Raw genomic sequence first — 25,998 nt, 5'->3', positions numbered from 1 at the left:
TTTTAGGCGGGGGGGGGGGGGGTCTCACTATGTTGCCCAGGCTGGTCTCGAACTCCCGGCCTCAAGTGATCCTCCTGCCTTGGCTTCCTAAAGTGCTGAGATTATAGGCATGAGCCATCCCGCCCAGCCAACAAACGTTTCTTGATGAGATACAGGAAGAAAGTTGATCACTGTGGGTTTTTTTCCTCCAATGTTTTAGCTTAGACTCTTCGTCTGTAAAGCCACTTAGAATGAGATGCACATCTATCCGGTATTGCTGAGGTACTCAAGGTTAGAGTTTTAGTCCTGCTTCTATCCCCCCCAACTAATAAAGCAGTCATCTTATCACACAGATCTTCTTTAGTGAAGAATGAATTCTAGGATGCCTGGACAATGAAACCCAGTTTGGCTTGTTCTGTCAAAGAAAAACCAAGCAAACCATTTCATTAAAAAGGAGCCACGTTGTCTCAACGGGCAAGTCTTCACTAGAAAAATTGCCGGAATTGAGAAAACCCACATTTGCTGTGAATAATCACTAACTCCCCCATCTGTAGACCAATATCCATGTGACTCCCATTAAAGCATTACTCACATCTAGGCTTGTCCACACTAGAATGTTACAGCCATCAGAGAATTTCCTAAGGCATAGAATTACAGACTTCTGACGCCCCACAGACCCTCAGATCCAAAAGGCTTTGCCCTTCCTTACTCATGCTAGCCTTGAAATCTAGCTACAGCCTTCTCCCGGGGCTTGGAGGTTTTGGCCATTTCCATGATATCCAGAGAAAGCTAGGTGATCCTGCTTTGTGTTTCTTCCACAAAGTGGCTGAGAGGATCTCAGAGCTTTTCAGGACTAAGGGAACAGCGTGAAAGCAGGTCTGGCATGTGGGGCCCAGGCTTTGATCTTCACGCCAGGCCTGGAAGCTCACCATGCCTCTCACCCTGTTTACACTTTCCCATCAGGACTATACAAACAGCTCCTCAGGGGTGGTAGCAGGTCAAGACTCTGACAACATGCCCTGAAGAGTCAACATCTTCTGCAGACTGAGATGTGGAAGGCGCTGCAGAACTCTGCTGTTCTGGATTCCTTATTGAAAACATGGAAAGGGCACTAGACTTAGAGCTGGAGGAGAAACTATGTTCTTGCTTTGCTATGTGACCTGAATTTTTGTGAAAATCACTCTCTTCATCTGCAGAATAGGAGTAATTGTTCTTGCCCTGCCTACCTCAACAGGGTTGTTGTGGGGAATCAAGGGAGAGCCTATATGTGAGGCACTTTACAATTTGTGAAATGCTAACAAATGTAAGGAATGGCTAGGATTTGTAGCAGTAGGGACAGAGACCAGTCCTAGAAGAATTCAATGGACTTGCTTTGGAGGCTTGGCTCCAAAACAGTACTGTACAGCCAGGACTGTGAAACATTCTCTGAGTCATTTGTCTGCTGGTCTAGGTGTAATTTTTAGATGCCGCAGGTGGGCGGACAGCAGGTAATCACATCTCAAAAGGTATTTATTGAGCGCCCACTCTGTACATGCTTGTTTTGGAAGGTAATGGGGAAGCACTTGTTCACACACGGACTTCTAATGAAACGAATGGAGCCAACTACCAGTTACTGAAAGACAGGCATCGTAGCCTGGGGGTGGTAGGGGGCTGAGTGTTGAGCCCTCAAATAAGCCCACGAAGGACCCACATCTTGCCTCCAGCATTCCCGGCCCAACTGGGGAGCCAGGCATCTACAGTGAGAGGCTTTGTCTTCCTTGGTGGTTTTCAACTGGGAACAACTTTGTCTACCACCTCAAGAAGGCAGCTGGCCGTATCTGGAGACACTTTTGGCTGTGACAATAAGGGTGGGAGAGCTACCAGCACCTGGTGTGTAGAGGCGGGTAATGCTGCTAAACATCCTACAATAGACAGGACAGCCTCCCACAACAAAGTATCTGGGCTTCATTGAAGTTTGAAGGTAGAACAAGGCTTCTCAACCTCAGCACGGTTACCTTTTGGTTGAGCTCTAATCCCTTTCAAATTTGAGCCTGGATGATTTTTTTTTTTTTTAAGCTAAGCACAAAAATGTATTATTCATGGGAATAACTCATTTTTAAACAGAACAAAATATTCATTGTGGTAAAAACACATAACAAAATTTACCATCTTAACCATTTTTAAGTCTATAGTTTAGCAGTGTTCATTGCACATTGTTGTGAGGCAATCTTGAATGATGATTTGTTTTTGACTGACTGCTATTATTCAATACGCACCATGTACTAGGTTATAGGATGTGAAAGTGAGACACAGTGCCTGGTTTCAAGGAACTGTGTGGAAAGGGAAGACACGTGTGCACAGACACAGAGCTGATACCACCACGCAGAGCAGAAGCTGTGTGAGGGCTATTGCAATATATGACAGGATTTTAATGTGTGGAAAAAAAAAAATCACTGGCATGGGCTGTTCAGAAAAGTCTTCCTGGAAAAGGGAAGTGTCAGACTGATGCTGATGAGTGAGTAGACTCAGCTCAGCAAAGAGAAAAGGAAAAGCAACCAGCTGGTTGCTAAGCAGATCAGACTTGGACTGAAATGGTCAGTCTTCTCACTGGATCAGTCCAATTCAAATTTCAGAACCAAAATTATTGAAGGTGTGAGTTGAAGGTGGGAACCACTAATCATCAATGGTTCCCCCCATTGTACAGCATGCTGATGCACTATGGCATTTTCCAATAAATATTAATTTATTTCTCTCCTTGAGTTAAAGGAGTGCAAGGGCTTTGTTTTATTTTTTAAATTTTTACTTTTTTTTTTTTTTTTTTTCTGAGACAAGGTCTCACTCTGTCACCCAGGCTGGAGTGCAGTGGCATGATCACAGCTCACTGCGACCTCTGCCTCTGGAGCTCAAGCAATCCTCCCACCTCAGCCTCCTTAGTGCTGGGACCACAGGCGTGTGCCACCCTACCCGGCTAATTTTAAAATATTTTTTAGAGGCAGGATCCCACTGTGTTGCCCAGGCTGGTCTTGAACTCCTGGATCTGAGTGATCCTCCCATCTCAGCCTCCCAAAGTGCTGGAATTACAGGTATGTGCCACCCCACTCAGCCAGCTTTGTTTAAGTACTCCACAACAAATTTCCATTGCACAGCTAAGTAAACTGATAATTAGCTTGCTCAAGATTACGAAGATTGTAAATAGGGAAGCGGTTTGCAAACTTAAGACTATCTCTAAAGCCCATCTTTTTCTAATCAGTGGTTCTTCCCATTCTATGGCATGCTGATGCAAATCATGGAAAAATTCACATTAAACTTTCTGCTTTCAGTATCAGGGTCCAAATATCACCTTAGGTCAACCTGACCTGTCTTTATCAGCTGCTTACTAAACACTCTCTGCAGAACTGTACTCTTAAAAAGCAGCTGAAGCCGGGCGCGGTGGCTCAAGCCTGTAATCCCAGCACTTTGGGAGGCCGAGACGGGTGGATCACGAGGTCAGGAGTTCGAGACCATCCTGGCTAACACGGTGAAACCCCGTCTCTACTAAAAAATACAAAAAACTAGCCGGGCGAGGTGGCGGGCGCCTGTAGTCCCGGCTACTCGGGAGGCTGAGGCAGGAGAATGGCGTAAAAACCCGGGAGGCGGAGCTTGCAGTGAGCTGAGATCCGGCCACTGCACTCCAGCCTGGGCGATACAGCGAGAATCCGTCTCAAAAAAAAAAAAAAAAAAGCAGCTGAAGTATTTGTGCATTTCCTAAATGTACAAACAAGCACCTTTAAAACAGAGAGACAGATGAGAAAAGTAATAATTCTGCAGCAGTGGTACTCTGTCTGAGTAATCTGCTTTTGCAATGTGCAGTTGAGTGTGAGGTTGCCTGGTCCATCTTCAGACACTGTGAAACCTTCTCCCCAGAAGTAACGTCACTGCTAATGCTGAGGATATTTAAAGCAGGGAGCAAACCAATGAGAAGACATGTGACTGTGACAAAGATGAGGGATGAGATGTGATCAATAAAGGTTTTCAGCTCAAACTTCACTCATTCTATAAATAAAACAGCTTAAAATAGACTTGAGGGATTATTTTGCCTCCTAGAAATAAAATTCACCAGTGCTCAGGACAAGGCCTAGAATATAGTGTGCTCAGTGAGTGTTTGTTAAAATATGGAATAATTCTGAATCCTATGTCCAGTTGCTCCCACTCCCACCGCAGAGAGTAGCCTGCAGTTTGCCATTTTCAGATATCCAGGGAGAAGGGATCTGGGGGCCTGCTCTGTAGACATGTTTTGGGAGGGGAAAGAAGGCATGGTCCTCCATGCTCTGTGTGCTCAGCAGGGAGTTCAACATTGGAAAGGAACAGTTTCTAGCCCCCTGGGTTCCTGAATGGCTCTCATTTTCTATAGTTTGGGATATACTCCTGGGATCATTTGCATGTGCCTGCTTTTCTAGATCCATCTCCCTCTCCTACAATATCAACAAAACGACAACAGAAATTCCTGAGGCATTTCTTTGAAGGCAGCTGTGCTGCTGGATTACTCATCAGAAAGACAGAAAACCTCGGTAGCCTGGCAACTCGAGAAGCCCCAGCCAAGATACCCCACACCTCTACCCCACTTCAATAAGCTGATTTAACTCAGAAAAGTGTATATATGGTGCTGGCCTCTCTGAGAAGGTTATTTGATTTGGGTACAGTGGTGTTTTTTGTTTGTTCGTTTGTTGTTGTTTTGAGACAGAGTCCTGGAGTGAGCAGTAGTGCAACTTGGCTCACTGCAACCTCCACCTCCTGGTTTAAGCGATTCTCGTGCCTCAGCCTTCCAAAGAGCTGGGACTACAGGCACTTGCCACCACACTTGGCTAATTTTTGTACTTTTAGTAGAGAGGGGGTTTCACCATGTTGGCCAGGCTGGTCCCGAGCTCCTGACCTCATGTGATCCACCCACCTCAGCCTCCCAAAGTGCTGGGATTACAGGTATGAGCCACTGCACCTGGCAGGTACGGGGTGTTTTTAACTGTGGTTGTTTAAAATGGCTGTCTGGTGTGTCTCTTGGACATAGTTTTTTACCTGCCAGATTCCTACTTTCTTTCCCTGACTCTAAGCATCTCCTGCTAGTAAGTCATTCTGTGTAACTCTGCTCTTTGAGGGAATGTATTATCGCCCTGACAACAGCAGATTCAATCAAATTAGTCCTTGAGCTCTCTGGTTCCTGGAGGCAGGAAGCATCCAACAGGATCCCTGGTCTCAGACACCTTGCACTCCAGACTGAGGAGCATTTTAGTTAAGCCCAGGTGCTTCAGAGTTTAGTGACCTGGGTGGGAATCTAGGTTCTACCATCACCCAGTTACTTACCTATTTGAACCTTTCACTTCTATAACAGTAGTTATTGTGTGGGATTAGATGAGAACACTTATAAAGTACTAATCGGGCACTATAAATCTGGTGCATAGTAAGTGCTCAGTGAATGGTAGCTACTTAATTATTATTACATTGCTGGGTGTATACCTTTCCCTACTCACCAAGATGTGTTTGTTTTGAAATACCACCTAGTGGCTTCTGTCCCAGAATTTTATTTGAGAACAATGAGAGTTTTAATCACATTTTCATCCTGAATGAACCAAATCCTAATCCCTCCATGTTTTGTGTGTGTATATTTGTTTTTCTTTTTTTTTGTTGTTGAAATACAAACTCAAGAAGCAGTTTTCACACTCCCTCCCTCTGGTCAACATCCAGTAGACATTTTTGGGATTAGAAGCTCATACATCATATTCGAGACTAAAATGCAAAATCTTCTAAAATGGTATAGACCACATGGGTGTGAGATCTTTCATACTTGAAATTTTTCCAAGTCAGCCCAGAGCCATTTCAGTACAGGTTATACCCATAGCCACATTTCTCTGTTGACAGAAACCCTTAAAGTTTTTTTGCCCCAATTTTTTCAGTATCAGACATCCATGGTCTTTCTGGACTCCAATCTCAGGGTTGTCTTCCTCCATGGCCAACTGCCCCACCATGCAATACACATCAGCCTCCTCCTGTCTTGGTTATCAATTAGAAATGGGAAATGGTTAAGTGTTTTGGCTATGGAGTCATCGCAGTTATCAGTGGTGTGACCCTAGGAAAATTAACTACTAGCTCTGTGACTCAATTTCCCCATTTTTAACATACAGGTAATTATAATAAGTACTTTCTTAGGATTGTTGTGAAGATTGAATAAAATAATATATGTAAAGAACTTATAACTCAGAAATTGGCATTTAGGCAGGGAGCGGTGGCTCACCCCCATAATCCCAGCACTTTGGGAGACCAAGGCGGGCGGATCACTTGAGGTCAGGAGTTTGAGACTAGCCTGGCTAACATGGTGAAATCCTGTCTTCACTAAAAATACAAAAATTAGCTGAGCATGGTAGCTCATGCCTGTAATCCCAGCTACTTGGGAGGCTAAGGCAGAAGAATCACTTGAACCTGGGAGCAGGAGGTTACAGTGAGCTGAGATTGCACCACTGCACTCCGGCCTGGGTGACAGAGCGAGACTCTGTTTCAAAAAAAAAAAAAAAAAAAAAAGAATTGGCATTTAGTAAGAGCTCAATAAATACTATTTTAAAAGTCATGTTAGTTGGGAGATAGTGGTCTAGTAGCTAGATCTGCATCCAGTATTGTTCCGTAGCAAATATACCAAGATCCCCTATAAACATAAATTGTGCTGAAAACAAAATGGTCTGATATTATATACTTTTTAAATTTATTATTACAGCTCTCCAACCAGCTTTTTCACCTTTAAGTTTAGCTTAAAGCTGCCTCCATACATATTTTAAATTCCACTTAAAGTTTTCTCCATAGGTAGTGAAACATAACCTAACTGGATGTGTAAATAGACTGTAACCTACTTTTGTACCATTAACTGAGTTTCAGCAAGTCAAAGGCAGCCAACTGTCCAACCTATGTTCAAATAAGGCAAACGTAGAGCTGTAACCAATCCAGCTGTTTCTGTACCTTACTTCCATTTCCTGTATGTCACTTGCCTTTTTCTGCCCATAAATCTTCGACCATGAGGCTGCCCCAGAAACTCTGAACCAGTTCTAGTTCAAGAGGCTGCCTGATTCATAAATTGTTCTTTGCTCAATTAAACACTATTAAATTTAATTTGTTTAAGGTTTTCCTTTTAATGCCTTCAAGACATAGATGCTGGTTACATACCTAGATATGTGACTGGTATAAGGTACCTAAACGGCCGAGAACTCTTCGGGCACCTCTAACATGGCTGGGAAGAACACTGGTCCATAAAGGAAAGTTGTGCACGTGCAGGAATGAATGTAAGCATGGTCTGTGCTGGCCAGATGCCCCTCAGGCTCACCCAAATCTTCCTGCAATTGCACCGGGAATATTACTTTCTTCCACACCCAGCTCCCCCATATAATGGGAACCTTCCTCACTGGGAACACAAAATTAATTGCTATACAATGAACATTCATTTATAAAAATGAACAAGGATCTCTGTCCGGATTCTAAAAGAAAATGCTCCTTTAGGAGATAAAAAGAGAAATAATGAAGAATAATGCTTACGAGCTTGATTCAGAATTCAGACAAGCTCTGGGTTTGAATCCTAGCTCTAATATTTTTTAGTTGTGTGATCTTCAGCAAAGTTGCTTACCCCTTTGAGTCTCTATTTCCTATCTGGAGGAAGAGATAATAAAGTGTCTACCAAATGAGTTATTGTGAATGACAAATAAGTTCAGGTATGTTAGATAATTGGATGAGTACCTGGCATATACCAAGTGTTTAATAAACACAGCATTAACAGTACCTTTGGTATCATTAATAAATGAACTTTGCTGTCTTCCACACCCTCTTTCGGCTTTGCGGGGAACTCCACATGCATGGTGAAATCTAAATTAATATGCTGCCAACAGGTTTCCTTAGCCAAGCACATGGAGAGCAAAAGCCTGGTTAGGTTAGGGCAAGGGTGATGTTAAAAGATTAAAACAGGCTGGGCGCGGTGGCTCACGCCTGTAATCCCAGCACCTTGGGAGGCTGAGGTGGGCGGATCAAGAGGTTAGGAGATCGAGATCATCCTGGCTAACACAGTGAAACCCCAAAACCCCGTCTCTACTTAAAAAAAAAAAAAAATTAGCCGGGCATGGTGGTGCATGCCTGTAGTCCCAGCTACTCGGGAGGCTGAGGCAGGAAATCGCTTGAACCCGGGAGGTGGAGGTTGAAGCTACCGTACTCCAGCCTGGGTGACAGAGACTCCGTCTCAAAAAAAAGATTAAAATGGGCCAACCTAATTGTCCAGGTTGATCAAACTACTCCTAGCTTAAAGATTTTCAAGCCAGGTTCCCAGCAGCCCTGCAGGTAAATGTTTCCTGTTCATATTTTTGTCCTAGAGTCCGTTAAATTCAACAATCCTTTGAGTAAGTATTCCTTAGCAGGCACTCTGTTAAACACTAAAGATTCAGAAATATATAAGACACTAGTTTTTTTTTTTTTAAGAGGCAAGCTTTTGTTGGGCACGGTGGCTCACACCTATAACCCCAACACTTTGGGAAGCCAAGGCAGGAGGATTACTTGAGCCCAGGAGTTTGAGATAGCCTGGGCAACATAGGGAGACCCTGTCTCAAAAAAAAATTAAAAATAATTTTAAAAATTATTAAACTACTTCGGAGGCTGACGTGGGAGAATTGCTTTCAAGACTGCAGTGAGCTATGATTGCACCACTGTACTCCAGCCTGGTTAACAGAGTAAGATCTTGTCTCCAAAAAAAAAAGGGAAATGAGGTCTTGCTCTGTTGCCCAGGCTGGCCTGAAACTCCAGGGCTAAAATGATCAAGTAGATGGGACTACAGGTATCCACCACTACATCTGGCTCAATTTTTCTCATAGTTCAATTTTTTTTTAAGGACACAATCTTTGATCTAGGAAATAATAGTTTAGTCATTGTGCTTTTACCTACGAAAACTCCCAGAATCCCCTACTTCATCTTCTCCTCAAATCCTTCAAGATGCTTCTTGATCTAGTTCTTAGTAAGAACCTCTATCTCCTTGCTTCCCACCATTCACCTAACTTTGCCCTCCTTCAGCTCTTACACAACTAAACCATGTCATTAATTTTCAGTGTTCTCTGTTTAGTACATATGCATCTCATCTTCCCAATCAGGTTATAAGGAACTCTCTGGCATGAGTCTTCTATTAATTCATAGTATATTTCCATAACACCTACCATTCTGTTATCCCTGCTTTCAATCATCCATGATGATTGTGAATGAAATTTTACAAAACATGTACTTTAGGCCGGGCGTGGTGGTTCACTCCTGTAACCCCAGCACTTTGGGAGGCTGAGGCGGGTGGATCACCTGAGGTCATGAGTTCAAGACCAGCCCGGCCAACACGGTGAAACCCATCTCTACTAAAAATGAAAAAAAACTAGCTGGGCGTGGTGGTGCGCGCCTGTAGTCCCAGCTACTTGGGAAACTCAGGCAGGAGAATCGCTTGAACCTGGGAGGCGGAAGTTGCAGTGAGCTGAAATCACGCCACTGCACTCCAAGCCTGGGAGGTTGCAGCGAGCTGAGGTTGCACCACCGCACTCCGCCTGGGCAACAGAGTGAGACTCTGTCTCAGAAAAAAAAAAAAAAAAAAAAAGGTAGTTTAAATTATCCCTCTAAGTCAGTTAGGTATGAGAGAGAGAGATTTAGGGCAAATGTACCTTTGACACAGTCCCTGAAAAAAATAAAAATAAAAAAGATTTGGGGGTCGAGCGTGGTGGCTCATGCCTGTAATCCCAGCACTGATAGGCTGAGGTGGGAGGATTTCTTGAGGGCAGGAGTCAGAGAGCAGCCTGGGCAATATAGTGAGACCCTGTTTCTACAAGAAAAAATTTAAAATTAGCTAGGTGTGGTGATGCATGCCTGTGGTCACAGCTACTGAGAAAGCTGAGGTGGAAGGATCGATTAACCCCAGGAGTTTGGGGCTGCAGCAATGCAGTCAGCCCACCACAGCACTCCAGCCTAGGCAACACAGCGAGACCCTGTCTCAAAAAAAGAAAGAAAGATTTGGGACAAATGCTACTTTTCCATACCACATCACCTGATTCACTTAGAAAATTTCCTTTCACTTTTCGACCTTTTTTTTTTTTTTTGAGATGGAGTCACGCTCTGTCGGCCAGGCTGGAGTGCAGTGGTGCAACCTTGGCTCACTGCAACCTCTGCCTCCTGGGTTCAAGCGATTCTCCTGCCTCAGCCTCCTGAGTAGCTGGGACTATAGGCATGCGCCACGATGCCCAACTAATTTTTTGTATTTTTAGTAGAGACGGGGTTTCAACGTGTTAGCCAGGAAGGTCTCGATCTCCTGACCTCGTGATCTGCCTGCCTCGGCCTTCCAAAGTGCTGGGATTGCAGGCATGAGCCACAATGCCCGGCCCTCTTTTTACCTTTTAGTTCTCTTTTTTCCTGCAGTGTTGACATTGAACACCAGATCCCTGAAATCTACACAGAAAATGCCGTTTCTATTTTTGCATTTGGTCTTGAAAACACTTGAATCACGATCATCCACTGAGAAACTTCTCCAGAAGAGGAAAGGGCAGTTCCTCAGCACATCTGCGACTCAACAGCCATGCAGGAGGGGAAGCAGAATGAATTTTTTCCCTGTGTCATCTTAAAGGGGAAATTTGTGTCTAGCTTGAGTTGGGGTAGAATAGTGCCTATTAACTCTACAAGGATTCTCATGCTTTGCAAAAATATCCTGATTTCTGTAAAATCACATATTTGGAATCTCTTTTCATCACAGAACACCAGAGTTGCCATTCTTGTTACTGCAATGTCACCATGGGGAGCTTTGAGATTATTCTTCCATTGAAGTACCATCCATAAGGTTGTGGACAAATCAGTAGTAACATATACCCATAGAAATTGTACTTATTTTATCTGAACACTCCCATTTCTTCATAGTCTTGAAAAAGATGTTAAAGGAAGAGACAAAAACATCAGTATAGAGGAAAATACCTTCTACCCTTGAATACCTGAACCTATGTTGGGAAGGGTGAGCCAAGCTGAGGCAGGAGGAAGGATGTTTAATTGTGCTTGTATGCCTGTGGGCGTGCACATCTGTGTATAAGTCAGAACCTTCATAGAGGGAGGAAAATGCTTAATTCTGTCAGTCAAATTGGTGAAAGAGGTATCAGGCTCTGGGCTATTTATAGACCTTGAACTGGCATGTGCTATACATACTGAATACTTGGCTGTTCTCTTTTTTTTTTTTTTTTTTTGAGATAAAGTGAAGGAGAGGCAAAAAAAAAAAAAAAGGTTATGAGAAAAAGTAAAGAGAGATTCAGATCATGACTATAATTTTTCTTATAACATTATCTTTCTTATAACTGTAGACGGCCTGGAAAACTTCCCAGAATCAGAGAATCACATAAAGTAGGATTCCAGAGGGTGGGAGGAGGTGGGGGGATGGGATTTCATTTTAGAAAGAGACTGAAGAGAGCTTGGTCACTGAAGTTCCGGGTGTAGAGGTGAAGAGGATTATCTGAATACTGTACTGATTTTATTTGACTTCAAGAGTGTTCTCCAGTGTCACTATTGCTCAGATGCCAAAATATCTCTGAGCTATTGCATAGAACATGGCGTCAGCCAGAGAAACTGGTTCAGGGGCACCCGGACACAGTGAGCTTTCATAAAGGAACTCTGGAGAGATGACAAAGAAGCATATCTATGCCTGACTGTCCTGCACTCCTTTTTCCGGGAAGAAAGTGAAGCCCTCTACCAAAGATAGCAGAACGATCTCTCACTCTGAAGTGAGGGCAGGAATAGTGAGCTTATTGCCTGCCATCCATCTCCAAGGCTTCTCTGGAAAGAAGATGTGCTGTCTAGAGACGAAGCTGTATTTGGGACCCTTGCCCTGCAAAGTACAGCCAGGGGGTCTGAGTGGCCTGCACGGGCCCTGTTGGGGCCACCCAGGTTCCCTACCTTCAGCACCTCCCAGCTAGGACACATATTTTACCCATCAGTTCCTCCTCAACTCCACATTCTACACATTCTAGTTACTCCTGATGCCCTCTAAGAGCCTCACCAGGTCCTCCGTGGCTGTTAAGAGACAGGTGGACTCCACCAGGCAACTAGAGAAACGGCAAACTCTCCATTTAACCGAGAGGCACAATCTGTCCCCTTTTCTTCCATAACTTCCCCATCTGTGAAATGGGAATAACAGCCCTGTCACAGCTACTTCACACAGTAGAAGTGCTGCATAAGGCGGAAAACGCTAAAATAAAAAGGCAGGGCATTAATGTTGCTATTTTTAGTACCTATCCCATAGTGTCATTTACCATGAAACTGCAAAATATGCCTTAAGAGCCCATCCTCAGCCTGGGGAGAATAGCTGCATAAAAATTTGTTCCGATTCCTCAGTCCCACCTTAAACCTATTGAACCAGAACCTCCAAGTGTAGGGACCAGGAGCTGTATTTTTAAGGAGTTCCCAGGCAATGCTGATCATCAGCCGCGTTTCTGACCACGATTTGCTCCCTTCCATGAACACGGGGCAGAATCTTCGCCCGGTCTGGAGGAAGAGATGTATGATGTATTTCCTATGCCTCTCAAACTCCACCAAGGGAGATGGGTTACAGCTCAGGTGACTGACAACCTTTGTAAGGAGTAGGAGGAACAATAATGCTCTCGAAGGGTTCAGATCTCCCAGGAGGACCACCAGAGGGCAGAGGAGGGGTCGGCGGGAAGGATGGACTCACCTACGATGATGCCACAGGCACTGACCAATCCGATCTCTTTCTTCAGGGCGACTCCGCCCCCTCCGGAACCAGCCTCGGAGCTGGCGTCCGACTCGCCCCCACCTGGGTGTTTCTTTTCGGTGTTGTTTCGGTGCCTGGCTCCTTCTTCCATCCTTCTCAGCAGGATTGCAACCTTCAGAAGCTGCCTCCCTTTCGAAATGCGTATTCGTGTAAATATATTGGGAGAGGGCTTTGAATTAGAACGTCCTTTTCCGAAATAGGAACCACTCCTACCCTCTAAAAAAGGCAAGCAGATAAAAGAGAAAACGAAAAATATTCCTCCTCCGTATTCACACTTTCTGGTCACTCGTGTTTACAAACAAGGAAAGTGTTGCTTTAAAAAAAAAAAAAAAAAAAAGGCCAGGGGAGACATACATTTAAATGTAAAAATAGAGCTGTGCCAGCGACTCCGGCTGGAATTCTGCTGAAAGGGTTGTGTCTTCAGAAACCAGGATGGTTCAAACTGCTGTGTGCACCAGGCAGTGGTTTCTTCCAGAGCTTCAGAAAGAGAGCCTGGATTTCCCTTCACCTCTCCCCCTAATAAAACAGGAGATTGCCTTTACCTCCCCTTAGTTTTTCCTTTTATGATAAAGACAAAAGTAGTTTTCTTTAACGGTAGGAAAAAAGGGCAATCCTCAGGTACTTTCTTCTCTTCCAGAAAAACACACTGTGAACCTGACCGTGTTGCTCTAGATCTGGTTTCCACCTGCTATGGATTTCTTTTCCCTTCCCCGTCTTCTGCTTCCGCCTTTCCCAGATGTCCTCTTCTTTCTCGCTGTTCTTCGTGCGCTTGTTTTCCTCTTTTCGATCCCCGTTCTACTGCACAGCCGGCCCCATCCCTCTGGGTTTCGGGAGAGTGGCTTCTCCACACACTAACGTGCTTCTCTTTAGCGAGGGGTTTTATTCGCACGCCGAGGCTCCGCCCCTACCTCCTCTGCTCCCCTCCATCCTCAGTCCCGTCTCCTCCCTCCTCTGCAATTGAAGTATTAGCACAGAGCCCCCAAACAGCACTGAGAAAATGGACTGAGTTATGTCCTTTTGCAATCGCCTCTCGCTTTCTCCATCTTTCTCCTTGCAACCAAGTGGAAGTAAACTCCTTCCACGTCAACTGTTCCGGGAGAGCTCATTAGCTAGTATAATGTTACAGGTCATACAGCATCTGTGAGCTTTATAAATAAGGGAACAGTTGTGCAGATACTTTTAATGCCATCAGAAATAAACTAGCCAAATGTATTAAAATATTTAGGACTAGATCATTTGAGAATACAAGAGAGAACGTTGAAGAGACATCTTCGAGTTTCCTAAAAACAGGGGGAATCGACGGGTGGGGGAGGGAAATGGAAGGAATTAACAATGGGAAAAAGGTTCTTTTAGTGTAATTGTTAGCTACTAAGAGTGCAGAATAAACAAAATCGCCAGGAGCGGTGGCTCAGGCCTGTAATCCCAGCGCTTTGGGAGGCTGAGGGGGGGAACGATCACGTGAGCCCAGGAGTTTGAGACCCTGTGCAACAGAGCGATACCCCATCTACTAAAAATTTTAAAATTAGCCGGGTGCAGTGGTGCAGGCCTTGTAGTCTTAGCTACTCAGGAGGCTGAGGCTGGAGGATTGCTTGAGCTCAGGAGGTCAAGGCTGCAGTGAGCTGCGATGACGCCACTGCACTCCAGCCTGGGAGGTAGAGCAAGACTCTGTCTCAAAAACAAAACAAAACAAAAAGCCAGAAAAACCACATGCACATACAAAAAGATAAAAAACAAAATCACCAGGTAGCCTTGTTCACAGCTCTTATTTAGGGCTAGCTGAAACATTAAAAAAAAATGACTCAAACTGCGGTTCTGCAACTTCTAATATTTTTGCGCTATAAACTATTTGAAAAGGACACATGGGGAATTATGAGTACATCGCTGATCATGAAACAGACTTATTCATGTTAGAATAACTATCTTATTACCATATTGAAATTATGTCTCTACTTCCCTGAAGAATTTCACTCAGAAACTGCTGCCTTAAGGTGAGAGCAACAATGTCTATTCATAATTGTAAAGTATTTTAAAAAAACAGTATAAAGCAATATAGTGGACAACACTATAAGTCTAAAATAAAGTTAATTTTAGCCTTATTAAATATATTATGCAAAATTATTTAATTTTAAAGTGGGCCTAAAAAATAAAGTTCCCCCAAACTGACCTCTAACTACAGAAATTTGGTCTCACTTTCTGGAAAATGTTCCAAAAGATTTTGGGTTTTAAGGAAAATAAATACTTAATTCCTTAAAATGAGGTTGGTTGAGCTATCGTAGCAAAACCTTTTTCAAATGGGGTAAAGTTCAATCAGCAGTCATCTGCCCCCTTGATCACTCAGCAAGTATTAAGAGGTTTCAAAGGTTGGGAGGAACTTCCTCTCCTCCTTTTGCTAGTTCAAGATACAGCAAATTGAAAGGCTCAGCAAAAAAAAACAACAAAAAAACACCAAACAAAAAATCCCAGACAAGGCAGGGAATATATAGCACAAAACTCCATGGGAGGGAATGAGTCATGGGAAATGAAAAAATGTTGAATTTGCCTCTAGCCTTTCCTGACAACCTTAGAAAGCACTGAGGGAAAATTTGGTGGATTCATTTGTAAGCATTCAGCTTTGAAGACTTCTGCTCAGATTTCAACATCATCGTATAAAACAAATAATGCTTCTGTTTCTCAAACGTGAGCTCCTTCAGTAATGTTTGGTAGTTCTAATTTATATGATGCAGACTTCATGTGGGATAAAACATGAGTGTGATGAATTTGAGGTCTCTTGCTAAAACCAGTGTAAACTGATAACAATAAGGTAAGCTTTAGCCTTCTCAAATTATGAACTGAGAAGTTAAGGGGGTTATGGGATCAAATACATTCTTGGAATACAGTGGTACTAGGTGCACACGTTGAAAAGGAAGAGTTGCTGAAGGTTAGTATTTCTATTTCTTTAGCATTTGGAATTTATAAGCGGCTTATTACCATCTATTACTGGTGCAATGTAATATATAGGAAAGGGGCTGGGCATGGTGGCTCATGCCTGTAATTCCAGCACTTTGGGAGGCCAAGGCAGGTGCAGTACTTGAGCTCAGGAGTTCAAGACCAGCCTGGGCAATATGGTGAAACCCCATCTCTACAAAAAATACAAAAATTAGCTGGGTGTGGTGGCTCACGCCTGTAGTCCCAGCTACTCAGGAGGCTGAGGTGGAAGGATCGTGTGAGCCCGGGAGGTTGAGGCTGCAATAAGCTGAGATCGAACCACTGCACTCCAGCCTGGGTGGCAAAGTGAGACCCTGTCTTTAGAAAAACCAAACCAGGCCAGGCTCGGTGGCTCAAGCCTGTAATCCCAGCACTTTGGCAGGCCAAGGCGGGCAGATCACGAGGTCAGGAGATCGAGACCATCCTGGCTAACACGGTGAAACCCCGTCTCTACTAAAAATACAAAAAAATTAGCCGGGCATGGTGGCGGGCGCCTGTAGTCCCAGCTATTTTGGAGGCTGATGCAGGAGAATGGCCTGAACCCGGGAGGCGGGGCTTGCAGTGAGTCGAGAACGCGCCACTGCACTCCAGCCTGGCCTACAGAGTGAGACTCCATCTCAAAAAAAACCCAAACCCAAAACAAACAAACAAAGCTAGGAAAGGAATCTCCCCACTTTCCAAGGGATCATTATTTATGTTAAGTACCACTCTTGAGGTTGGAATCTTTTTGTGACATAAACTCTTAAGTGTATCAAAATTCCATGTGACTAACATTGAACACAAGGCAGAAAGAAAAGCCTTGGTGTAATATGTTGACAAAAATCTGTAAAAACTTACAAACTAATGTTTATTCGATTTTGAACACTGTTTTTTGTTTTTTGTTTTTGAAACAGAGTCTCACTCTGTCACCCAGGCTGGAGTGCAGTGGTGCGATCTCGGCTCTCGGCTCACTGCGACCTCTGGCTCCTGGGTTCAAGTGATTTGCCTGCCTCAGCCTCCTGAGTAGCTGGGATTACAGGCGCCTACCACCACTCCTGGCTAATTTTTGTGTTTTTAGTAGAGACTGGGTTTCACTACGTTGGTTAGGTTCGTCTCGGACTCCTAACCTCGTAATCCACCCGCCTGGGGCTCCCAAAGTGCTGGGATTACTCTATTCTGCATTTGACTTTATATTTTTATTCTATTCTCTACATTTAAATAGTGTTTTATAGCCTAAAAATGGTTTTCTGAACAATATCTCAATTTTTTCCTCCTCATGTAGTATCTTGGGCAGACGAGGCAGTTATTTTAAAGATTTTAAAAATTAGAAACCTGAGGCTCAAAGAAAGATTTTACCTGAGGTCAAAGACAAGACAGTCTATTCAAGGGCAAATGGGAGATCGATAGTTTACACGGAGCGCTTTTTCAGGATGCCATAGCTACTGGTCGAAGCCTCAACTTCTTTCACCTGAGGGAAACTCTGTGTTTTTGCTTTGGTGTCTTAACTGTGCCTCTTAGAGACTCACCTTGATGCTAACACTTACCTGCTCCGTGAGACCCACAGGACTTCACCTGGGCCCCCCAACATTTGTCACCCCCTTCGCACAGTCCTCAGTGTGGCCCTATCCCAAGTACTTAGTACAATTCTGTTTCCAGTATCGGAGCCACTGTTTCGGTTGTTTTACATGCTTCAGATAGGAAGAAATTGATCCCTTTAACTAGGGAAAATTATGGATGAAAGGGCCGTTTTCTTACAAATACGGATTTAGAAAGAGAAAGGCTGTGCGTGGCTGACACCTACTGGACAGAAGAGGTCATGGCTTGGAGACGTGCTGCTTGTAATAGTTAAAACACACACACACACACACAACCCCAACACAGTCAAGTTCTAATATTCCCCTACTCCCTCTTTTTTTAGGGACAGGGTCTCACTCTGTCATCCAGGCTGGAGTGTAGTGGTGCAATCACAGCTCACAGCAGCCTCAAACTCCTGGGCTCAAGTGATCCTCCCGCCTCAGCCTCCTGAGTAGCTGGGACTACAGATGTGCGCCACCACGCCCGGGTTAATATTCCCCTCCTGAAACAAGTTAGACGTGTTTGTTGATGCAAAGGAATGGAGCGCAAAGCTCATCCACTCCATTCCTGATTTTTTTTCTAGATCCAATAGACAGCACTTTATTCTTGCTTTTTGTAACCGAGCTGGGAAGTTTGAGGTTACCAACAAAGGACCCAAATCTCTGCCTGGAGTCAACTCACAGTCCATGCTCTCACTCCACCCTTCTTCTCATATCTATGTGCCCCATATCTATGTGTTTTGGTTTAAAGCAGAAGGAACCTCTGCTTAAACTAAAGCCAACTTTCCTCCCAGAGTCCCAGGGATCCCTGCCTATGGTCGATTAGATGGGGGCTTCCTGAGCCAGTAGTTTTAGAAGACTTTACTTCATTAGAAAATGAAAAGCAGATGAAAATTAATGAGAAAAGAAGAAAAAAAAGAAAAGGCCAAAATAGGTCAGAAAGAAAGGAAGATGAAATGAGGAGACTCCGTCAGTGATTAAGCCCTTTTTAGTGTATGCTCTGTTTGCCTTTTGGGCATATTCATAAGTTCAAAGGAAGTTGTGTCTTCTAGGGTTTATGCAGTCCTGAGAATTTGGATGCAGCAGACCCTGCTTTGTTATGATGGTTAATTAATTCAGCTCTTCTGGAGATAATGATGAATCCTTGCTCTGACACCAGAGACAAAAATTCCAGCAGATTACTCCTCTGTCTGCTGCACTTGGTGGGATTCCACGAAGCCAGCCCAGCACTAGTGGGAAAGAAATAAAGAGGCACCTCCCTGTGGCAGGCCAGATCTCCGCATTTTCTTGATTCCTTTGCTGGGCCCAATGTGTCATGGGGCCTTAAACATGGGGCCTTAGATCTTCTTTCTAAGGATTTAAGTGACTCCAGTTTTGAGTACTTAAATATGGAAACTTCCCCTTCCTAATCTAATTGGTTTTCATTATGTTTAATAAAGATGAGGTTTTATTTTTTTTTATTTTTACTTTTTGGAGATAGGGTCTCATTCTCACTCTGTCACCCAGGTTGGAGTGCAGTGGTGTGATCACAGCTCACTGCAACCTCGAACTTCTGGGTTCAAGTGATCCTCCTGCCTCATCCTCCCAAGCAGTTGGGACTACAGGTGCACACCACCATGCCTGGCTAATTTTTAAAAACTTTTTAGTAAAAACGAGGTCTTACTATGTTGCCCAGGCTGGTCTCAAAGTCCTAGTCTGAAGCAGTCCTCCAGCCTCAGCCTCCCAAAGTGCTGGGAGCCACTGTGTGAGCCACTGTGCTGGGCCTCAGGTTTTTAAAGATGTAGATGACAAGTTCCCTGAGGCAAAGACCTGCTTTGTTCACTGCTATAACCCCAGTACTTAAAATGGTGCCTGGCACTCAATAAATATGATTGATTGAATGAATGAATGAACGAATGAATGTATAAATAAGTGTTGATGTACATTAATGCATAATAAATAAAATAATTACCAAATGACTCCTTGATATACCAACTAATTGTAGCAAGACGTAGCCCTTGGTGCCTGTACAGGGGCTGGACCACAGAAAGAGAAGAAAAAGACAATCAAGGTTTTGACTTTGAAGATTATTTTATACAGAGCACAGATCTCAAGCCGGCCTTTAACACTGCCAGCAATCCTACCACAGTCTTGTAGTTAACTGACCTTTCCACTTACCTGCTCCTCTCTTCAAACCAATACCACACCCCAAATCTTCACTTCTAGTTGACATCTTTGACTATTGTTTCATGCAGAAAATGGGAATAGGCAGAAGAGAACTTCCCCATGATCCATTTACTAAATCTGTCAGTCTACCTGTAGCTTTCCCCACATCCTCTGCCTTCCCTCTCATTGAAATGAATGTGCTCTCTGTGTTCCTATGTATCTCCGCTATTTGTGCACTAGCTTCCCTGTCCTATCTCCCTGCTCAGGGACTTTGCTCTTGAAATTATTCCCTTCTCTCCTGCATCATCAGTTTTTCACTATCTCCTGGATTATTCCTATCAGCATACAGATGTGCTGTAATACTTCCCACTGAAAAACAAACAGGCCGGACTGGGTGGCTTATGTCTGTAATCCCAGCACTTTGAGAGGCCGAGGCGGGAGGATCACTTGAGTTCAGGAATTTGAGACCAGCCTCAGCAACATAGCAAAACCTTGTTTCTACTAAAAATTAAAAAAATAAATAAATAAAATAAATTAGCCGGATGTGGTGGTACATGCCTGTAGTACCAGCAACTCAGGAGGCTGATGTGGGAGGATTGCTTGAGCCACGGGGTTGGGGCTGCAGTGAGCCATGTTCGTGCCACTGCACTCCAGCCTGTACAACAGAGTGAGATCTTATCTGAAAATACGTGACAAAATGAACAGAACTTCCCGTGAGGCTACATTCCTTTCAGCTACCACCCAACTTCTCTGCTCCCGTCTCCACTTCCTCATCTCCACTGATGCTTGGAATTACTACATCAAAGCTTTTGTTCCCATCACCTCATGGAATCCATTCTTGTCAAGGTCACCAACAGCTACTCTATCAGTTGGACCACTGAAGGTCCAATCTAGCAATCATTTCTCAGTCCTTATCTTATTGATCTTACAGCAGCATGTGGCCAGCTAATGGCTCTGGAGCACCCACTCTCCTGGCTTCCCCCAACCTCATTTGTCTCTTTTTAGGCTCCTGGCTGGATCCTTTCCTTTCCCCAGTCTCTTCTCTTCTCTGTCCTCCCTCTCTAGCTGTGTGATCTCACCCAGTCCCATGGCTTTCAGTAGCAACTCTATACTGATATTTTCCAAATTTATAGATCCAGTCCTAATCTCTTGCATAAACTCTAGAACCAGCTATCTAACCACCTAACTGATGTCTTTGTTTTGGGTGTTTCATAGGCACCTCTAGCCTAATATGCCCAAAAGCAAGTGCGTGCTTTCCCCTCCAAACCTGACTGTTGCCCGGTATTCCCCACGTTAGTAAATGGCACTAATTGGTCAGCCCAAAGCATCTTGGAGTGAACCTTGACTTACCTTTTTCTCATATATCCTACATTTGGTTTGTCAGCCAATCCCCGTTAGCTGTAACTTCAAATCAAATCTTGCAAATATGGAGAGAGTAGTCACTTCTTACCATCTCCACTGCTACCACCCATTAAGTGATTCATCACCACTTCACCATCAACTCTCATCCACGCTGTTTCAATAGCCTTCTAATTGGTCTCCCTACTTCCGCATGTTTCTCCTACAAATGTTCTACACTTTATTCTCTACACGGCAGCCAGAATGATCCTTCACAATCACAGATCAGGTCATGTCCCTCCCTGTTCAAAACCCTCCAACGCTCTCTATCACAGCTAACTAGAATCAAACCTGCAGGTCCTGGTGGCTGCTTGGACTTCATATCGTTCTCTTCCTTTCACATTGTCCTCCAGTCTCATAGGCCTCCTTCCTAGTCCTTGAACACTAAGCCCTGCCTCAGGGCCTGGTGCTAGTTGAAGCCTCCATCAGGGTCAGTCTGCCTGCAGACCCGTCTTGGGGGCATCCTCGCGTTCTCACATCATGCACATCCCTCTGCAAATGTCACCTCCTCACGGGGGACTTCTCTGACCACCCAATAGAAAGTCCATCTCAGGCTGCGTATAGTGGCTCACTCCTGTAATCCAAGCACTTTGGGAGGCTGAGGTGGGTGGATCGCCTGAGGTCAGGAGTTCAAGACCAGCCTGGCCAACATGGCAAAATTCCATCTCTACTAAAAATACAAAAAATAGCCAGGTGTGGTGGCGGCGCGCACCTGTAGTCCCAGCTACTTGGGAGGCTGAGGCAGGAGACTCGCTTGAATCCAGGAGGTGGAGGCTGTAGTGAGCCAAGATCGCACTGCAGCCTAGGCGACCAAGTAAGACCCCGTCTCAAAAAAAAAAAAAAAAAAAGAAAGAAAGAAAGCCCATCTCCATCCCATCCCATCACCTGTACCTTGCCTTTTATAATATCTGTCACTACTTAACATAATTTGTTTGGTTTTTTGTTCCTTGTTTGTCTTTCCTATTAAAATGTAAGCTCTGAATTATTGATGTTGTTAGTTGGTTTTTCTTGGGGGTAATGATATTACAGCTATCGTTAAAAAGCTTTATCTTTTAGAGATATATGTCAATATATTTATGGATGAAATAATCTGATATCTTGGATTTGTTTCAAATAATATAGGAGGAAGGATAGAGGGAAGGATAGGCTACCAGTGAAAAAAGGCTGAGTTTATATTGTTTAAGTGGGATGATAGGTAAGAGTCCATTAGACTGTCTTCTTTTGTATATGTTTAAATTTTTCTGTAATAAAAAGCAAACAAATAAAACCTTTGCTTGTTTCTTCACTATTATTTCCCTAAGGCCTAGAGCAGTTCTTGGCATATAGAAGGCACTCAACAAATGAATATTCGATATTCACTGTATATCGAATCTTTGGGAGAGTAAACGTGTATTTTCAAGACAAATTTTGTTCAATTACTGCAAATTATTGGAAATCTAAATTCTTGTTTCCAAAGGAGGATTTTACAGAGTCTGCCCTTTCAGGCCATGCATTCAAGAATATTCTAATTATGGGAATGCCAGAAACTATAGTCATTAATTTGGTGATAGCTATGTCTTTATGGCTTTAATTATCTTCATAAGACCAATTTGTTAAAAATATACCTCTATTTGTCTTACCTCTTTTTCACCAAATCATAATAATCAACTGTACTCACCTGTACCAGAAATGTGTGGCAAATCTGGGGAGAAAACCCAAAAGTTTAGTAAGGGGAAAATGTATAGACCCAGTCACTTGAAACTTTGGCCAGACTATAGTTTGGAGATCACTGATATAGAATATAAAATCCATGGTAACAGAATGTGGCCTTTTTGATTTCTAATACTATACAATTTATCAGACTAACAGAGAAAGCTATTCTAATAGAAAGTGAATTACAAACACCTGGATGTATTCAGTTAACTTCATTAACATACTCAGTCAATAGTAATCAACTGTTGACTATGCTAGACACTGGGGATATTATGGTGAACAAAGACCATCTGCCTTCAAGGACCTCCTAGACTTTAAGTACAAACAATTCTGATCTTTCTCTTTCCTTTTGAAGTCCAGGTATAGCTTAGTTACCTAGAGTCCCCAGCAAAGGAGCAGTGCACATTTGAGGTAAGCTCTGGCATGAAAGCCACAGACGATAACAAACATAGGTGATGCTGGGGTGGAAAAAACCTCCCCCCAAATTGTACTTTTTATACTTAGAGGGGTAAGAGAAAGTGTTGTTTCCGTAAAACAAAACAGGAGCACTCATAAAACAATAGAAAGCTCTTAGAAATTAAAATACGATGAAAGAAGTTAATATTCTATAGAAGCATTAGAAAATAAAGTTGAGAAATCTCTAAAAGGTAGGTTAAAAGATGAAAAGACAAACTATAAAATTAGAGGACTAATTCAGGATTTTCCAACTTCTGACTAATGGGAGCAAAACAACAGAAAACAGAGAGGAGAAAACAAAGAAATAATGCAAATAATGCAAAAACGATTCTGGAAGTGAAAAACACGAGTGTCCACTTTGAAACGGCACACCGAGCACCTAGAACAATAAAAGATAAAAAAAGAAAGTCCCACGTCAAGGCACATCACGAGGAATGTTCATACTACTGAGAACCAAAGAGAAGATCCTGAAAATCTCCAGCTAAGAGAAATGGGTTATACATAAAGAATGCTACCAGAGGCCAGGCGTGGTGGCTCATACCTATAATCCCAGCACTTTGGGAGGCAGAGACAGGTGGATCACCTGAGGTCGGGAGTTCGAGACCAGCCTGACCAACATGGAGAAATCCCGTCTCCCCTAAAAATACAAAATTAGTGGGCGTGGTGGTGCATGCCTATAGTCCCAGCTACTTGGGAGGCTGAGGCAGGAGAATCGCTTGAACCCAGGAGGTGGAGGTTGTGGTGAGCCGAGATCGTGCTTGCACTCCAGCCTGAGCAATAAGAAGAGTGGAACTCCGTCTCAAAAAAAAAAAAAAAATGCTACCAGAATGGCACTGCCTTTCTCAGCAGCAATACTATTATAGAAGTTTACATGGAACAATGTCTTCAAAATTGAGAAGGAATATGATTTTCAACTCAGAAAATTATACATAGCCAAAGTATCAATCAAAAGTGGGTATAAAATAAAATCCCTATCAAAATATAAGATCTCACATTTACCTCCCTTGTGTTCTTTTTCAGAAAGCTATTGGAGAATGTGCACCACCAAAATAAGGGAATAAATAAAGAAGGAAGAAGACCTTGGGTTCAGGAATAAGGTACCACAACTAGAGACAGTCAAAGAGAATTCCTAGGATAAGAGGGTGTATCAGGACCAGACAGCCAACCCTCCAGAGGGACGGCAGAATGGAGGACTCAAGAGGATGTCTCCAGAAAATAACAATGCAGCTGAGGATTACTTGATGTTTGACAGCCTGGAACATAGTATCCAGGGGGTGGATTTATGTTTTTATCAAATGAGTCTAAGAAGAACTAGTGATAGTGACATAGAAAAGCAAGCAAATGAAAACATGAGGCAAGTATTAACTTCAAGGAATTGTTTGATTTGGCTCAGCAATAAAGAATACGTAGTCATAGTAATACATACTAATAGAAGATTTAACCAAAAAAAAAAAAAGAAAAATGGAAAGAGAAGAAGAGTGGGGGTAGTTATTACAAGTTTTATAGTACAATATGACTTTTAAAACCATATACTATCTTTTTTTTTTTTCCTGAGACGAAGTGTCACTCTTGTTGCCCAAGCTGGAGTGCAGGGGCGTGATCTCGGCTCACTGCAACCTCTGCCTCCTGGGTTCAAGCGATTCTCCTGCCTCAGCCTCCCAAGTTGATGGGATTACAGGAGCCTGCCACTACGCCTGGTTAATTCTTGTATTTTTAGTAGAGACAGGGTTTCACCATGTTGGCCAGGCTGGTCTGGAATTCCTGACCTCAGGTGATCCATCCACCTTGGCCTCCCAAAGTGCTGGATTTACAGGTGTGAGCCACCATGCTTGGCCTCATATACTATCATTTAAAAATTAAAAACAAAAGAGTAAAATAGGTAGCAGACAAGCACTAAATAAAAATGGCAGCAATGGTATTATCAGTCACATTAGAATTTAAGGCAAAAAGCATCAATATATATAAAGGAGGCCAATATAAAATAATTAAAAGAACACTCAAGAAGATACGACAATCTTGAACTTCTGTGTACCTAAAAATAAGGCTTGAAATATATGAAGAAAAAATTGATAGAATTGAAAAACAAATTTGAAAAATTTGCAATCATTGGGAGACATTTTAATGTATCTCTGTTAGAAGCTGATGAATCAGCCAGGAGCAGTGACACACACCTATAATACCAGCACTTTGGAAGGCCAAGGCGGGCAGATCATCTGAGCTCAGGAGTTTAAGGCCACCCTGGGAAACATGGTGAAATCCCATCTCTACTAAAATAAAAAAAATCATCTGGGTGTGGTAGTGCCCACCTGTAGTCCCAGCTACGTGGGAGGCTGAGGCATGAGAATTGCATGAGCCTGGGAGGTGGAGGTTGCAGTGAGACAAGATCGTGCCACTGCACTCCAGCTTGGGCTACAGAGTGACACTCTGTCTCAAAAAACAAACAAACAAACAAACAAAACAACGCTGATATGTCAAACAGGCCAGAAAAATTAGTAAACAGGTAAAATATTTGAACAAATTAGCAAGCTTGATTAACAGATTTCTAAAGAACCATGCATTAAAAAATGGAGACTATACATTGTTTCCAAGTAGGCATAGTATATTTAAAAACATTTTGATTTACTGGGTCACAGAGGAACTCTAGAAATTTCAAAGATGTGAAATCATACAGCATCACACAGATTCTTGGGTCACAACAAAATTAAATTAGCAATCAACAATTAAAATAGAAAATAAAGTAAAGACTTCTGGGAAATTTGAAAATGAACTAAATAACTCGGTTAAATAACAATAATGGAAATTATGAAATAACTAGAAGTTAACTGACAATGAAAGTACTGCATATAGGAGCCAGGCGTTGTGGTGCATGTCTATAGTCCCAACTGTTCAGGAGGCTGAGGTGGAAGGATTGCTTGATCCAAGGAGTTCAAGACCAGCTTGGGCAACATAGTGACACTCTGTCTCTAAAGAAAAAAAAAAAAAGAATTGCATTAAAAAACCCATGAGATGCAGCTAAAGTAGTATTCTGAGGTAAATGTAAAGTCTTACAGATTTAGA

The 25,998-nt window shown here is 43.1% G+C and overlaps 1 protein-coding gene across 2 annotated transcripts in view; it reads right to left on the bottom strand.

Annotated features, from left to right (window-relative positions):
* SLC7A8 (solute carrier family 7 member 8) overlaps positions 1-13,586 on the bottom strand; it is a 60,737-nt gene extending 47,151 nt beyond the window's left edge. Inside the window, exon 1 of one of the 2 annotated variants that reach the window (XM_007990835.3) lies at positions 12,674-13,586. In XM_007990835.3, the coding sequence (XP_007989026.1) occupies positions 12,674-12,824 (151 nt within the window). In that variant the 5' untranslated portion in view covers positions 12,825-13,586. The remainder of the gene's footprint in view (positions 1-12,673) is intronic. The other variant, XM_007990836.3, reaches the window with a different exon arrangement.
* Between the last annotated feature and the right edge of the window lie 12,412 nt (positions 13,587-25,998).

Source organism: Chlorocebus sabaeus, chromosome 29 (genome assembly GCF_047675955.1).
Source record: "Chlorocebus sabaeus isolate Y175 chromosome 29, mChlSab1.0.hap1, whole genome shotgun sequence".
In the NCBI taxonomy this organism is placed as follows: Eukaryota; Metazoa; Chordata; class Mammalia; order Primates; family Cercopithecidae; genus Chlorocebus; species Chlorocebus sabaeus.
This window is presented reverse-complemented; position numbering and strand designations above follow the sequence as displayed.